General features: G+C 41.9%; 1 protein-coding gene across 1 annotated transcript in view; it reads left to right on the forward strand.

The window, feature by feature from the left end:
• WDR96 (WD repeat domain 96) overlaps window positions 1-17,441 on the forward strand; it is a 92,363-nt gene that overhangs the window by 60,176 nt on the left and 14,746 nt on the right. The window contains exons 24-32 of the mRNA XM_006880176.1: window positions 1,580-1,804; window positions 3,474-3,691; window positions 5,868-5,946; window positions 6,212-6,292; window positions 7,101-7,226; window positions 8,149-8,268; window positions 13,073-13,180; window positions 15,286-15,372; window positions 16,101-16,189. Of these exons, the coding sequence (XP_006880238.1) occupies window positions 1,580-1,804; window positions 3,474-3,691; window positions 5,868-5,946; window positions 6,212-6,292; window positions 7,101-7,226; window positions 8,149-8,268; window positions 13,073-13,180; window positions 15,286-15,372; window positions 16,101-16,189 (1,133 nt within the window). The remainder of the gene's footprint in view (window positions 1-1,579; window positions 1,805-3,473; window positions 3,692-5,867; window positions 5,947-6,211; window positions 6,293-7,100; window positions 7,227-8,148; window positions 8,269-13,072; window positions 13,181-15,285; window positions 15,373-16,100; window positions 16,190-17,441) is intronic.

Below are 17,441 nucleotides of genomic sequence, written 5' to 3' on the forward strand. Positions count from 1 at the left end.
TGCTCTATCCTGTGCCAATCGCATTGCCTCTGACACACCCATCCCGATTACCCCAGTCACTGAATCAATCCACCTCATAGAGGGTCTTCCCCTCTTGCGCTGTCCCTCTACTCTACCCAGCATGATGTCCCTCTCCAAGGACATAGCTACCTTGTCAATAATTTCCAAACTCAGTATCTTGCTACTTTGTTTTCTTTCCATTTCATGGCCTTTGCAATGTATTCCTAATACTGGGATTGCTGGATCAAATACTATTTCTACTCTGGACTTTCTAAGGAAGTGCCAAACTGCTTTCCACAATGGCTGCCCCATTTTACATGGTCATCATTAGCATATGAGAACCTCAGTCTCTCCACCCCCTCCATAGCGCTTGTTGTCTTCTGTCTTGCTGAACTTTGCGATTATTCCTGGAGTGAGATGGTATTGAGGGTTTGTTGGTATCAATGAAGCAATCACACTAATGCGCATGTACTTAATTCAATCATTAAGCGTTCCATTGTGTATTGACCCTCTCACAGGTTTCTGAGGGTCAATGGATATTGACCCTCTTCCAGGTTTCTGAAGGTTCCAGTGTGTATTGACCCTCTCCCAGGTTTCTGAAGCCGTGAATCTCTGTGGAAGAACACTGCCCATCTGCCATTAGAACCCCTTTTAATGCTCAACAGCAACTCATTATCATTGAGTTGAGACCAACTCATAACAGACCTGTTGATTTTCCAAGGCTGCAAAATGTATTGGAGAGATTGCCTATCTTTTGCCCTTGAAATGACTCATAGATTTGAACCATGAAAGAGAGTGACTGCATTTGGGTTACAGCATAAGTGCATTGCCCTATAACTATGCCACCAGGATCCCCTTTTAATGCTTCTTGTTCTTGTTGTTGTCATGTGTCATTGAGTCAGAACTAACAAAGTTGACCCTTTAGCAGATTTTCAAAGGCCAGAAATCACTTGTGAGAAGAATGCGCATCTGCCTCCCATGGTAGATTCGAACCAGGTGCCTCTGGGTTGGCAACGCAACTCCTTACTACTAAACCATCAAAGCTCAGCTAGCAAGAAAGACTAAAAATACTTGAAAGCAGGTGTGACACATTTTCTGACATAAAAAATACACATATTCTATACTGTTGTTGTTGTTGTTGTTACATGCCATCGAGTCGTAGATGACTCATAGTGACCCTATGAATGAAAGACGTGAACACTTGTATAACTTCCATCCTTTCTCTAAGTTTATAGAGTTTCTGGAGGCAAGCTATTTCAGAAGTGAATGCCACTCCTGATTCCAAGCTTGTTTTAATTGGGGAGCTCCACTAAACACTGTCCACCATGGGTAACCATTATTGTATCTCATAAGGACAGTTTTGACTCTCTTGATCTATTCAGAGTTTCTCCATTTCAGAAGCTTTAGTCTTTTCTAGGATAGTTTCAAGATCAATCCATCACATGCATTTCTGTACCTGGCAAGAGAATTTAACATCTTAAAAATTATTATTGTTGAAATTGTTCGTGTGTCAGGGGGGAAACAGTCCTTTAGAGAATTCTTATTATTTAATAACTTCCATGTCATCTTTGTCCTCTAGATAAGGAAGGAGGTTGTAGAAGTTCAGGCTACAGTTTCTGTAAATAAAAAACATGAAGAAGATGAAGAAGAGGAAGATGAAAATGTAGGAGTAAAAGATACCAGCTTGCCCAATTACCTGCTTGGCAGTCTCAGTACTGATTTTGGAGTGGATACCTCTCTCTTGTCGGACCAGTTGGCACTTCATACGAGACAGGAGAAAATCAACCAAATTATATTACTGAAGGTGGGTCTGTTTATTCTCAGAAGTCTTTCAAACTCCCCCATGAGATGTTTTCAAGGGCTCGTGCTAAAGTCTAATGTCAAACAAATGCTAACTTTTAAGTACATGGAAGAAGATACAGAGAACTACTGTATATGTTGTTGAAACATATACAAAAGTTGCTGCTATCCATTAGGAGTGGACTTTATTATACCAAGGCTGCTAAATAACGTCTTACACAGATTGGCACGATAAACCACTATTCTTCTGCATTGATCTTCAGTAAGTCCAAAATTAAAGAAATTCTATACCACCTTCTGAGTAACTCAGATATCTAGTCAATTTCCCAGTGTTAAAGATGTGATTGCTGTCTCTCCCCTTTATCTGAAGAAATCCAATTTCTTCTTGAAAAGTTCTATACATTCTGGGGATGAAGGATAATGCCCTTTGGTTCTGAGTTCCTACTCCTTTCTTCCCACCAAGCAAATTAGTCTCAGGGTGTGTCTGGAGACATGGAAGATCCTACTGGAAGTTTTTTGCAAATACAAGGACTGAGATCGCATCAATGCAGATCTTTTGATATGTAACAGTGGGCTTTTCAGGGCCTAACAGGCCTCCAGCCACATCTGCAGTTTTGTTCTAGCCTCTTGCCACGTTGCTCGGCAGTCTCTCTTCCTGGCCTCCTCTGTTGTTCTGCTCCAAACTCTGGAGTCAACTGTTCAATTACACTCAGAATATCCATACTCAGAAGTCATCTTTTGTTGCCCAATTGGCCCATGTCCTCCGGGTCTCGCTTTCTGGCTGCTTTATTTAAGTATGTTTTTATGCAAAGGTGCTGTCCAGCCAAAGAGAAATTCTGGCATTTGAGGTCATTTTCCTCATGCTACTTCAGTAGCTTCATCCATGCCAGGATAATATGTAATCTGAACTCTGAAGGTAAAATAAAGCCTATTTTGAGTTGACCCAAGGGAACTATGGTGGCTTAATGGATAAGGAATTGTACTACCAACCCAAAGACAACAAATCCACCAACTGCTGCACCAAGGGAGAAGGATGGACAATCTCTTCCCATGCAATTTATAGTCTCCGAGAACATGCTAGAGGGTCCACAATGAGTTGGACTTGATAAAAATGAACTTGAGCTTAAGCTTGAGTTGACCCATTGCTCTACTTGTCAGCAGTGGCAGGGGCAGTCCTGCTGGCCTTCCTGTCATTTTAGGAACTAGCTTAGGTTCTCCTACTCCTTGAGAATGGCCTATCCATATAGAGGACATTTGTGCTGTGTTTTTCTAAAAGATTCTCCAAACAGCCTTTAAGACTATCTCCTCCTCTCCACATCTCTCCCAGATTAGATTCCAAACAAAAGAGCTTTCATCATTTAAATCCTCCATATGCTTTTAAAATACTTTATGAAGGATTGAAAAAAACATACAAAAGGAGGGAATCTAACCCAATACATCCCCTAAGTATCTATCACCAAGTCTCAATACTTAACAACATAAGTATCTATTGAGTTGTAGGGAACGTTTCAGGAAGTAGATCATGGTATAGCAGTTGCTCTGTTGCCTTAATCCTACCTCTGGTCAAATGACACTAAGTTGATGAGCTAAAATAAAAAGAAAGAAATATTTAATATAAATTTTTAAAAAAGATGTAATTGTGACCTCCTTTCTGTAACTTATTGATGTTTCAGGATATCATCTACAAGGTCAAAACTGTTTTTAATAATGAGTTTAATGCTGCATATAAGCAAAAGGAGTTTGAAATTGCACGTGTGAGGGACAGGAATGTAAGACTTCAGGAAATTATCTCAGATCTGCAGGTGGAAGAAACAGTCTGGCAACCAGAATTTGAAGACTGTGAGAAGCCAGAGAGAACCCTGGAGGTGGACAATGAAGAGGTACTGGCTGGGTGGACCATCCCCTCTCTCCTTCCTCAGCACGATGTGCTAACGTCTTGTTTATTCTTCTTCCTGTTTCCCTCCTGGAAGTTCTTATATGAGGTTACACTCTTGGCTACAAGCAATGAAAACAGCTGCTATAGCCTCAGCAAGAGGACATTACTTTTAGGAATCCCATGCCATGTATTTGTATTGATTCAGTGACTGGGGTAATCAGGATGGGTGTGTCAGAGGCAATGAGATTGGCACAGGATAGAGCGCGGTTTAGGGCTGTTGTGCATACGGTCGCTATGAGTCGCAAACGACTCGACGGCACATAACAACCATGTATTTGAGGGGAGAGACAGAGCCTAACGAGATGAGGAAGCAAAGGCTACAACTGGTGGGGAGTCCAGATGTCCTCTTTCTTCGTCTCTTAGGCCCTTTGCTCTGCATTTCAGTTTCCTCTAGCAGTTTCTACTTTATATCTCCGTCACTCAAGAGAATAGCTGGCCTGAACTAGAAATTCTTAGTCCTGACCTGGGAAGGGACTCCTGGTCCAGCTTGAGTCCAGGCCTGTGTGCGCAGCTGGGTGGGTCACATTGTGGAAATGATGCAGATGGAACTCCAGTAATTATCTAGACCATTAGGGTAAGGTGGTTCCCAAAGAAAGGGGCCTTGCTGGGTAGTCTGGTTAAGATGTTTGGTACAGAGGTGATTGTGAATGAATCCTTAAAGAAAGCAATTGGAATACAGCTGTATTTCTTCCTTCCTTCCTTCCTTTTTTTTTTTTAGTTCTCAGAAACTACTCAGAGAAACCCCTTGCTCATGCAAAACCAACTTGATTACTTAGGTGCAAAAGAGAATAGCAGTGTTTAGAAGGCACCTAGTTCTTAGTAGATGCAGACACGTATATGGAAATTCATTTGTAATGATGAAACCTGGCCTGGGAGGAAAGTGAGCTCTGGTGGCCTAGTGGCAAGGAGCTGCATTGCAATCCTGAAGGTACGGGTTTCGAGTCCACCAGGTACTCTGCAGGAAAAGGATCAGCAGTCTCTTCCCGTGCAATTAACTGCCTCTGACAACTCGCTGGAGGGTCAGCTATGGGTTGGTTCTCACTGGTACACAACAACAACAACATGAGGAAAGTGAGGCATCGGCAGGTTAGGTAGTGTAACCACTGTTAAAAAGCTAGTAAGTGACAGAGCTGGGCATTAAGCCCAGGCTGCCATGTTTCCCAGTCCATCTGGCTAAACTCTCACTCCACTTTTTTGAGCAAGTTTTTTTCCCCTGAGGCAGATTCTTGTCATGTGACCTGAGACAGGAGCACAGGACAGCATAGAGCACTCCCTGCCCCACTTGAGAGGTTCCCACTCTGCATAATCATGTCGTGAATGTGTAATTAACTCCACTACGGTGGCTTTTTTATTTATTCCACCCTGTTCTGCACTCATGACAGTGATCTTGTCACAAGGGATGTCTTAACCCCTCTCCAGTTTAAACCCCTGGACTTGGCTGTTCCTTTTGGTTATAATCACCCCCAAACCTGTCCCTGGGTACCCACGTCATCCCCTTACTTTGTCAGCCCTTCTCCGCACCTTGCCTCATCCTGCTCCATTTGCATTCTCACAATTCCTTGAATGCCCCAAGCTTTGACCTCTCAGGAACTCCACCCTCCAGGATTTGGCTTAAATGACACTTTGTTAACTGCTCACTCCCCCTAAATCTAAAGCAGCTTCTTTGTGATGATGTTTCAGTGACAAGGCATGAGGTTAGAGCTAATAAGGACATAAACGCCCTTCCCAACCCTCTCCTTTTTGTTGATGTCGCCATCCCCACATAGAAAATGTATTGCAAAATCTGAGAAGTCCCTTTCCTCTCTTTACTCCCTTCCAGCCTTCTCCCAGGGTGTGGAAAGAAAGTTTGAATTCTCTAAGAGTAATAGCAGAAGGGATTGCATAGCAATGGAAGAGTTTTTCTTTTAATCAAGGAGAAAAGTGAATTGGGGGGCAGGGAGTGGCCAGGGAGAAAAGTGCAACAACGAATGACTGGAAGTCTCTGTAAACTTTCATTAAAATTAATTTTTTTTTAAAAAAAAGTACTCAATGGATGATATTATATAATCAACATAATAATTAAATATAGTGTTCTGTACAAAAAAAAGAGTAATAGCAGAAAGCTATACTGTCTTTTTCAGATTTTAGTGAGCAAGTATGTAAGACCATGGAGAAAGGCCAAAGAGAAACTGGTTATGTCCCACAAAACGGAGCAGTGGCTCACCTTTCAGGTATGCTGTGTTGCTCAAACAAAGCCCGAGACCTTTCCCTAATGGAATACTTTTATACTTGGATTCCATCATAGAAACATATCAAGTGTTTCCCATGTGCACTTGGCTCTTAGTTTGTCTCCCTCCCCTCACTCCACAATGCCAGTGCTCACCCTGCCCCAGTCCTAAGGGCCACCTTCTAACGTTGGATTGGGCTGCTTCCACTGGTACCGCTGAGTATCGGGCCTCTGCCTTAGCTGCCTCTGTGGCCCTGGATCTTCCCTAGAACTCCAACATAAGACAACGAGCCCTGATGGACATGATGGGAGGTGTTCTGGAAGTCAAGAAGGAAGATATCTTAAGAATGGTGAGATTTCTGGCCATCCTTGGAGAGAGGTGGAAAGGGGTAGGAAGAGGTACTTAAATTGTGCCATGATTTATTTTTTTTAAGGAACTTGAGTTCTAAATACTTTTGTTGTTGTTGTTATGTGCAGTTGAGTTGACTACAACTCATAGCGACCCGACGCACAGAGCCGTGCTCTATCCTGAGCCAGTCTCATTGTCTCTAACACACCTACCCTCATCACCCCTGTTACTGTGTCAGTCCATCGCATCCGGGGTCTTCCTCTCCTTTGCTGTCCCTTGACCTTTCCAAGCACGATACCCTTCTCCAAAGACTGGTCCCTCCTGGCTTCATGCCCAAAGTATACAGGAACAAATACTACACAACCTCTTAGTAATTTTTAAACATTATCATGTGAGGCAAATTAGAACGTACCAATATCCAGTCTGATCAAAAATAAAAAACCATGATCTCTGCAGAAGGCAGGAATAATGCTATCATTCTCTTCATTTACCAAGAAACTGAGTATTTCTGTTTTTCTTAGTTTGAGTTCTTTATTTTTAATCTGATTTGATGTTTCAGAAGTACGGGCGTGGTTCTACCTACAGAGATAACAACACATACCTTTGAGTTTGTCATCTAACTGGCTGAGTCCCAACTTCTCAAGTCACAGAAAAGTACTTTTACATCCTGGTTGAAGTGGTGTGTCTTGTCAATGTAAAGAATTCTGCTCTATTAAAGGACTTTAAAAAAAAAGTACTAATTCTGCGCTTTCACTGTACAGCTACAAGTATGTTTAAACCAGAGTGTAAGCGTTCGTTTCTATCTTTAGGTGATTCCTCAACCTGCTTTCATGGCGAAACCTGATGCTTTATGGTCTGAAGAAGAAAGGAAACAATTCAGAGACTATGAAAAGAAAGTCAAGGAGTTAAATGAAGAGAGAGATAAGTATAGAAAGGTGAGAGGAGCAAAGAGTTCATCTTCTGCCCTATCCAAGAGAGATCTCAATATACCTCTGCATCTGTATTTAGTTTTTCAGCTTAATTTCTCAAGGGAAAGTACTACTGTATTTGAAGAAGTGGGTGCAGGTAAGTTTAAAAGACTTAGAATGATTTAAAATAAAAATATTATATAGCAATGCTTTTTTTAAAAAAGGAAGTGTTAATTTCAACATTTTCAATACTGTTAGAATTTATTGGTTCCTTTGTTCATTCTTCCATGTTGAATGGGTACCTGTTACAGGATGTGCAAGCTCTTCAAAGTATAACCCTAATCGTCTGTATTCATGTGGGTTAGGTATGCTTTTGCTTGATTTATTCGCAATTGCCAGGAGAAAGGATGTGACAGAGAAGGGACACAATTCCCTTCAGCAGCTTATATAACTTTATAGTTTCAGTTTGAGGTTTTGGATCTCCACTGTGCAAAACTACATCCATCCCTCTGCTACCCAGCATCATTGCCCCAGCTCTACCTCTCTCATCTTCCTGCATCATCAGTCTTTTGCTTTCTACTGGATGACTCCAGTCAGCATAGATACATCCTGTAATACCTTTAAATTTATTTTTCTTTTTTAAAAAATAATTCCTTGAGGGAGATAAAGACATTGTTAAATCCACAGTCCACCGCCATCTAATCAGTTCTAACTCAAAGCAACTGAAGGACACAGGAGAGCTGCCCCCTCAGGTTTCTGAGGTTGTAGACCTTGTAGAAGCCGACTGCCTTCTCTTTCACCCTCTTCAGGACAGACCTGCTTGTTCCCTTAGTAGTCCATAGTGTATTCAATACTCTTCTCCAGCACCACAGCTCAAAGGCATTGATTCTTCTAACATTAGCAGAATGTGATGCTTCTAAACATTCATTTACTGTTGGTTTCCTCTCAGTCATTAGAGGCAGAAATGAAGAAACTTCAAAACAGTATTCTAGAAAGTACCCAGGCCTTTGATGAACATTTGAAAAGACTCTTTAGCAGAAGAATGAAGGCAGAGATGGTTGTCAACCAGGTAAATAAAAGCTTTGCTTATGTTTCTCTTTTTTTTTTTTTTTCTTTGAAGGAGACTCCAGGTCCTTCTGTTGTCCTTAGGATAAAGGGCAACACTCTTAACAGTTGTGGGGGCCTCTGACCTCATGCTGTGCCCCCCCCCCCCCGTTCCACCAGCCTCAGTCCTTGTCCAGCACCTGAAACATTCAGTGTGCTGCGTCCTCGGGTCTCTGTCCTTCCTTGCCTCCAGCCTTTATCCGCTCATTCAACTCATTCATCCTTTGGTTCCCAGTTAAAATCTTGAACAAAGTTAGATGTTCCTACTATATACTCTTCTTTTCCTTTCAGTCTCTTGTTTTATTTTTTATCTGCAACTTATTTTAGTTCATAGGAGATTATCTTTTACTGTTTCCGAGACTGTAAACTCATGAGGATAGAGATTGTTGTTGTTGTTGTTATTTGTCATCAAGTCAACCATGACTCATGGTAACCCTATAAACAACAGACCCGAACCTACTTGCTCATCTCGGGCCGTCCTGCCCATCTCCTGTGTGTTTAAGCCTATGTTACAGTCACCATGTCAGTCCATCTTGTTGAAGGTTTTCCTCTCCTACATTGACCCTCCAGCTTTCCCAGCATGCTGTCCTTCTCTAAGGACTGACCCCTCCTAACAATATGCCCACAGTATATGAGGTGAGGCTTTATCGTCCTGCTTCCAAGGAGCTCCCTGGTCACACTTTCTCCAGGACAGACTGTCTTCCACATCCCTGTATGCTAGCATTTGGCAAAGGACTTGGCTTATAATATGTGTTGAATGAGGGAATAAGCTTCATGTTCCAAAGATTTAGATGAAAGGCATGCTTTCATTCCATCCAGTGGCAGGGATACAGATGAAGTATACAGCAACTCTAGAAGCCAAACCCAAGGAGTGGTTTAAAGACTAAGGTGCACCTGAACTGAGCTGTGGTATTTTCCATTACTTCCTGTACATCTGAAAATCAGGCAATGAATAAAGAAGACCAGAGAAGGATCAATGTCTTTGAACTGTGGTGCTGGTGAAGAGTTTTGAATAGGAACTGCCAAAGGAATGAACAACTCTGTCTTGGACGAAGTAGAGCCGGATACTCCTTCGATCCAAGGATGGTTGACAACCTTTATGTGACGTAACTTTGGCATGTTATGAGGAGGGGATAGTCCTTGGAAAAAGACATCATGCTGGAAAGGTAGAGAGTCAGCAAAAACCAGGATGTCTCTCAACAATATGGACTGATGCAAGGACTACAACAATGGGCTTGAGCATGTTGGAGTTTGTGAAGAGGGTACAAGGTTCTGACTGTTGTTCGAGGGTTGCTATGAGTTGTAGTCAGCTTGCAGGCTTGGTGGTGAGTTGTGCTGCCAACACAAAGGCAAGTGGTTCAAATCCACCAGTTGCTTGATGAAAGAAAGATGGGCAATTTCCTCCCAAACAATTTACTACTCCTGAAAACCCGCTACAGGGTCAGCTATGAATCGACTCTGACTTGACAGTGCATAACAACAACAACAACAACAACAACCTATACCCCAGAGAGGAGTCCTGGTGACTCGGTGGTTTAAGTACTTCATTCTAACCAGAAAGAGAGCTTGGATCACCAGCTACTCCAAGGGAGAAAGTGTGCAGCATTTTGCTTTTGTGAAGATTATTGTTGTTAAGTGCATCGAGCCTCAGAAACCTTGTAGGGAGGCTCCACTTTGTCCTCTACGGGAGGACTGTGAAATGACTCTAACTCACTCCAATGGGTTAGCTTTGAGTTTAGGAGTTCTTTTAAGGGGTTGAGGAGAGGGAGTTTGTATGACCCAGCAATTCCACTTCCAGTAGCTCCAGCCAGCAGAGATGAAAATGTATTTTTTGCAAGAACTTGTACAAGATTTTTTGTAGCAAAATTAATCATAATAGACACAATCCAATACACATAATATTTGCTAAATGGACAATAAAATCTGGATTTTATATACCACAGAATGTGGTTTTGTTGATTGCCTTCAAGTCGAGCACTTCTCATAGCAACCCTATGAACAAAAGACCTGAAGCCCCTCTACAACTATCAACATTTATCAAAGTTCATAGAGTTTCTGGAGGCATGTTGTTTTAGGAAGTGGATGCCACTCCTGCTTCCAAACCTGTCGTGGTATGTTAATTACTGTTATGTGCCATTGAGTCACCTGCGATGTATAGCAACCCTATGTACAGCAGCTCTGAATACTTCCCTGTCCTGAGCCAGTACCAGTACTGATTATTAAGCTATAAAAAGACATGGCATTCTGATGCAGACTACACCATGGAAGGACCCTTGAGGACATTATGCTCATTGAGAAAAGTTTGTTACAAAATGCAACTTCATGTGTGATTCCATCTATCTTAGTGTCCAGAGAGGTATGTAGGACATAGAAAGGAGACCCTTGATTGTTTGGGGAGGGAGTTAAGAGGAAGTGGAGACAGACTGCGAGGAGGTTTCTTTTTTAAAATTTCTAAAACTGATGGTGGAAGTACAGTGTGTGACTGTACTAAAAAGCATTGGATTTTACACTTGAAATGGTTGAATTGTATCATCTGTGAATCATACCTTTATAAAGCTATTTAAAAATAGAAGATGAGCTAGGAACATCTTGCCATACAAGATAATAAGAAACCTGGCAAATACTACTGTGTGTGTCCCGCTGAGTCAGAACTGACTCATAACTGACCGTTCAGCAGCTTTTCAGAGTGGTAACTCGCACACGAGGAGGTTGCTCATCTTTCTCCATGGAAGCAACTGGTGGGTTCGAATCGCACGCCTTTGGGTTGGCAGTGCAACTCCTTACAGCTAAACCACCAGTCAAATATTGCTAGGATACATCAGAAAAGAGTCAGGAACCAACAGATGGCTGGCTTTTAGGAATTCCCTCAGCAAGCCTTTCTTCTCAGATGCGTCTGGGGAGATTTGAACCTCTAATGTTTCAGTTAACTGCCTACACTACTCAGGGCCTCTCAACATATTCATGCTCTCCTGAATGGGACAATGGGAGTTTCAGAATGGATGTTGTTGTTGTTATGTGTCATCACGTCACCTGTGATACTTAGCAACCCCTATGTACAACAGCTCTGAACCTTACCTTACCCTGAGCCAATCTCACTGACTCCAACACATCTAATCCCATTACCCCAGTTATCCTGTCAATCCATGTCATCCGGGGTCTTCCTCTCCTGCACTATCCCTGCCACCCTTCCAAGCATGGTGTCCTTCTCCAAGGACCGGTTCATCAAGGCCACATGACCAAAGTATGTGAGACAGAGCTTCAAAATCCTTGCCTCCAAGGAAAAACTTGATTTCACTCTCTCCAAGGCAGATCTATTTGTTCTTTGGCTGTTTGTGGTATGTTTAATATTATTCTCCAGCACCACAACTCAAAGTCATCAATTCTTCTTCTGTCATCCTTAGTCATTGTCCAGCTCTCTGATGCATCACTGCGAAGACCATGGCCTGAATTAGGCAGATTTAAACTGACATCATTGCTCCTCAGTACTCTGGAGAGGTCCCTGACAATGGACAATGATAATTAATTGAAACTTACCAAGTCTACTTCAATTCATTAATATATAATGACATTTTAAAGGGCACTAAACCTAATTGATCCCCTTCAGAGGGTAGTAGAGAACCATTTCATTACCTTGAAAATGGGAAAAAAATATCAAGTGTTTACTGTGCTTTTCCTATATGAAATGTATCACTGGGTAATAAATATATAAGGAGAAATGTCTCTTTATAGAATTATTTCCGTTAATAAGTTAAAAAAGGAATAATACCTTATCATCCCTGTGCCCCTCTGAGGGAGTGCTGGAGTCTTAGTGGCAAGGAGCTGCGCTGTCCATCCAAAGACACACAATTGGAATCCACCAGCTGCTCTACAGGAGAAAGATGAGAAGTCTCCTCTCGTACAATGCTCTGCCTCTGAAAACCCACTGGAGGATCCACTATGAATCGGTTCTGACTCGAAGGTGCAGAGCAACCACGTGTGCACCTCTTAATGGATTAATTGACCTGGGCATGGAGCATTCACAGCTGTTAACATCATCAAACAAAAGTCAACCAGACATCTGCCTCCTCATCAGAGAACGCCCACGGTCTGCCCAAAAGGCTCAAGCATGGGTCTGATCGGGTGTCTGCATCCAACTCAATGTCAGAACTACTGAGGAACCTGAAGATTGAGCTACTCTGGGAGAATGTAGTCAGTAAAACCCAGGTCAAGTCAAGCAACAAAAATAGAATTGCTGATATGTTGGGGGTGCGGGTGGAGGGTAGGGATGAAGTAGAACCTGTAGATGAGTGACTTGTTAAGTCATGACAATATATTTTAATGGAATAGCTAGGCAGTAGTGGCTAAGGATACACTCTCGGGTAATAAGACTACATAGAAACACAGAAAAACATTCTAAAAACCAGAAGAGTGGTTACTATTGTGGTTGAGATTAGAATGGGACACATAGAAGTTTATTTCTATTGGTGACAAAATTCTAATTCTTTAATTGTGTGGTAGTTACAAAGATGTTCACCTTTATAAAATCTCATATTTTATGCATTGTTCTATATCTGTATTTTGTCTTACAATGGAAAGGTAAAAATGGGGAAGCTATCTGACTATGCAAAAGTCTGTATTTCTTTTTTCTCTAAAATAAATTTTCCTTACTTTGATGTTGTAGACTCCCTTGATTAGCGCCAGATTGCTGACTCTGAATTTAAAAAAACAAAACAAAACTTTTTTCAGGAATACTGATTTTTTTTTTATTTCGTTCAAAATTATTTCTACAGGAAGAACTGAAAATAAATAACCTTCTTTTCTCATTACTGTTGGATGAAGAATTAAGCACCAGAGAACTGTGCCTGAACAACTATCTTGCGAGGAAGCAGGAGGAAAAAGTAAGTATAGGATCAGATATCTGAGTACATGTTCTGACAGAGACAGTCCTTGTTTATCAGCTCATTCACCCTTGACCCTTCCTTCCTCCCACGGTTCCTGTTAAATCCTGGATTTCCCTTGAGTTTTTGCTCAAGAGCCAGTTTTACTAAGTCTGAAAACAAGGGCAGTGAATGGGTTAGCTTACAAAATTAAAAACGTTGCCGTAAGCAGAAAAAGTCTATCCTAATATGAGCATGAAAGATAGAATTCAATAAAGGGACAGTGAATGAATGTTTGTCATGTAGTACATTTCAACAGACGTCAGCATTTAATAGCAGTACAAATAAAGGTCATGTGTGAATGTGTTAATGGTATTTGCATATATGACATATGTTACACACTTAATCGTTGCTAAGAATCTTTTAAGACCTCTGTTGTTTTTGTTATTGGGTACCTTCGAGCCAGAACCAACCCCATAGCTGACCCCCCAGTGGGTTATCAGAGACAGTTAATCACATAGGGGGAGATTGTCAATCTTTCTTCCACAGATCAGCTGGTGGATTTGAACCACGTGCCTTAGAGATTGCAGCTCAGCTTCTTACCACTAGGCCACTAGAGCTCCCTCTGGACGGGGAGGCTCCCTCTAGACGGGGAGGCTCCCTCTAGAGAGAGCTCTGAGGGTCTAGTGGATAAGGAGGTGAACTGCCAACCCAGAGACAGGTGTCTTGGATCCACCAGCTTCTCTGCAGGAGACAGATGAACCCTCTTCTCTCAGGTAATTTACAGGCTAGAAGGGTCAGCTCTGAGTCGGTGACCCTGAGTTGGTCCTGACTCAATGGCAATGAGTTTTGAGTTTTGAGTGAGTGGAGAAGCTATTCTACTTAGTCCGATAGGATCATTATGAATCCGAATTCAGATTCAGGACTGGAGGACAGTGGGCTGGGTTGGCTTTTAAGAGTCTGTTAAACAGCTTCTCCCAAGCCTGCTACCATTGAGGCCGCTCTTGAGAGGCCCTGTGGGACAGAGCACATCTGCCCCAGGGGGTGTCCAAGGCCGCAACCTTTACAGGAACAGACGGCCTCATCTTTCAATCAGAGAGCAGCTGGTGGGTAATAGCCACTGAACGTTTGCTTAGGAACCGAACACTTAACTCATCGTGCCACCAGAGCTCCTTAGTGTGTGCCAGCATCTCCTCAAAGAATAAATCAGTATAAAATAAAACTCTGCTTGTAAAATCATGCAGAGTATTAGGTGTCTCCCACAGATGAAGAGGCTGTCCTACAGAGGATGGGTAATGTGCCCCTTTAAATGTAGCCACCATGTAGGGATTGGAACTGGAAATAAACAAAGATCATCCAAGTGGGAATAAACCAAGGTCGTTTATTCAGAACTGGCCATAGGGCAAAGAAGTGGGCATCGTCCCCTGCATCATCCCCTGAGAGGCAGAGATGGGCAAGGAAATGGGAGGTTTTATGAGGAAGTGGGGAAGGTGTGGAGAGAGAAGTCTTCAGGAACACTGTGGTTGGTGGCCATTGGGATGGAGGACGTGGAGGAGGGTTAACTAGAATTGAAGGATCCTGTGGGATCAGGTTGGCCAGTGTGTATGGCCTTGCCGGGGTGATGATGAGTTGGAAGCAGTGGGGAGAATTTAGGAAGCTGGTCATTATTGACTGACTCCTGACTGACCGAGGCTGATTTCTTCCAAGGTTGAGGTTTGTCTTTCCAGAGTGGTGGCTACAGAGGTTTTAGGTTAGAATCCAGTTTTCATATGTGATCTGACTGTTACATAAAGTCAATGTGAACATACCTCCCAGGTTCTAAAACCCAAGTCTGTGGGTCTCCCAAGTGGGAGTGTTTTCATCATGCCACATTGCTCTACCAGGGATGTGACATGATCCATCGACAGAATGTCAGGTGCAGAGCCATTACACCTAGAAACAGGTGAGTGGATGCATGACCTTTCCCCACTTGGTTAACTTCCATAGAGAAATGTTATCTGCAGTAGGTACTTCACAGACATATGTATCTTGAGCTAGGAAATGTTCTTTCTGGCATCCCCAATACTTCTAGTTATCCTTAAAAAGAGGTCTCTAAGTGCAATCAGCTATTCCTTATGCTCTTGTAGGTCCAGACCACAGAGGCTATCAAGAAAGCCAAGGAAGAGCTTGACATTTACAAGGAGCACTATGACAACTTACTGGCAGAAGACAAAGTGAGTCACCTCTTACTCACTCAGGGCATTCAAATTCTTGCTGCCTTGAAGATAAAAGAGCTATCATTTTATTTCCTCCTAGCTTTTTAATCCTGTCATTCTCTGTTAGGAGTAAATGTAACTTTATGCTATTGTATGTTTCTGAAAATCAATATGTAAAATGGATGTTTGTATGCTTCTCTGGTTTAAGGTTTCTCTGCACAAAAGAAAATAAAGAACAGAAAGTCATCTAGACTTCAGGGCTTCAAACTTTAGCTTGTAGCTATATAACTAGTGAATCGTGAAACCAACCTAGAAGATTAGAGTGCCTTGCATGTTTTGTGGGTAAATGTTTTCTGAAACTCTTCTTTATGCTTGTTGTGATCTGTATCTTGACATAAAATGTCATTTTTTGTGAATTTCTGTAAAAGGATGAAATAATAAATGGATAGGGCTGTTGTACATATGAGTCACAAACGACTCGACAGTACATAACAACAACAACAAAGATGTAAGGCCTCTTTTGCTAAGTAATGATTTGACATTGTAGTTTTAACACACTTAAACATTTTTGACACTATTTTGAAAGGAAAATTTCTGATAAATTTGTATACAGTGCGAGGTCATTCTCTAATAAATTTACTTTCTAAGTCAATGTCAAGGTGAGGACAGGCTAATATTTTGAAAAGCATAGTCAACAAAGATTTTACAGCAAAGTTACAGTCATGATAATTATGTTTGTTCTTTAGGTTTTAGATCGAAGCTTTAGAAAGGAGTTCCCTGAAATTCCCCCACAGCAGGTGGATCTACTCTACAAACTTTTTAAACGCCGGCCAAGGTTGGTTTGATCTTCCCTTTGATGTTTCTGAGAAAAGGCTCATAAATAAAAAGGGATGGGATTAGATTTTAGATTTTTTCCCCCTCCAAATTACATGGAAATATTCATTGTGACATTCTCCAGATGATGATGTTCAAGTGATCATATTGATCATAATATTTTTTTTATTTAGTACCTATAGATTTAAGAACAAGTGTGTTGTTATTAGGTGCTGTGGAGTCAGCTCTGATTCAAGTGATCTTCTGTGCAACAGATCAAAACTCAGCCCTATCCTTTCCGTCTTCACAGTCTCTACTGTGTTACACTCTCTGCTCTGCAGTCCCTGTAGCCATCTCTCAGGGAATGTCATCTTCACCCTCACTGGTCCTCTGCTTCTCTAAGCATGATGCCCCATTCAGGGACTGGCCCCCTCCTGATAACATACCCAAAGGATTTGAGACTGAGTCTCACATCCTTACTGCTAAGGAACACTCAGGTTACATTTCTATGACAGGTTTATTTGTTCTTTTGATGGTCCACAGGCTATTCAATATTCTTCACCAATACCACAATTTAAAGGCATCAATTCTTCTTTGCTCATTTTCCAACATTCACATGCATATGAAGCATTTGAAAATGCCATTGCTTGAGTCAGTTGGATCTCAGTCTTCTACCTTGCTCTGTAGGAGGATTTTGGCAGTTACTTGCCTGCTGCAACACACCTTTGGATTTCTTGGTTGAGTCTCAAGGGTTGCTATGAGTCAACATTAACTTGATGCAATACGTTAGACTTGGGGTTTGTGGTATGAGTTGGAATTACACATAAAAGGCTTCCAGGACAAAATAAGTTTCAAGAAACTCTGAGTTTTGTTTTTTTGAAGCTAAACAAGTTTCTTTACTGCACTTACAATCTGTCATTGGCCTTTGACTCTCTAAGTGTAAGAAGGAAAATAAGCCATGTCATTTGACTACATACCCCTTTCCCTCAGACATCTCATGTCATTGACCAAGACTTAGAAAAGGTTTTTCTTACACACACTTTGGACATGTTGTCAGGAGGGACCAGCCCTTGGAGTAGGACATCATGTTGGAAGGTTAGAGGGTCACTGCAGGAGAGGAAGAACCTCGATGAGATGGATTGACACAGTGACTGTGGCAATGGGGGCAGGTGTGCAAGAGACAGTAATATTGGCTCAAGATAGGGCAAGATTCAGAGCTTTTGTTCCTCGGGTCGCTGTGAGTCACAGTCGACCTGACAGCACATAACAACAAC

The sequence above is a fragment of the Elephantulus edwardii genome, unplaced genomic scaffold (genome assembly GCF_000299155.1).
Source record: "Elephantulus edwardii isolate Elephantulus edwardi_28Jun2011 unplaced genomic scaffold, EleEdw1.0 scaffold00006, whole genome shotgun sequence".
Lineage (NCBI taxonomy): Eukaryota > Metazoa > Chordata > Mammalia > Macroscelidea > Macroscelididae > Elephantulus > Elephantulus edwardii.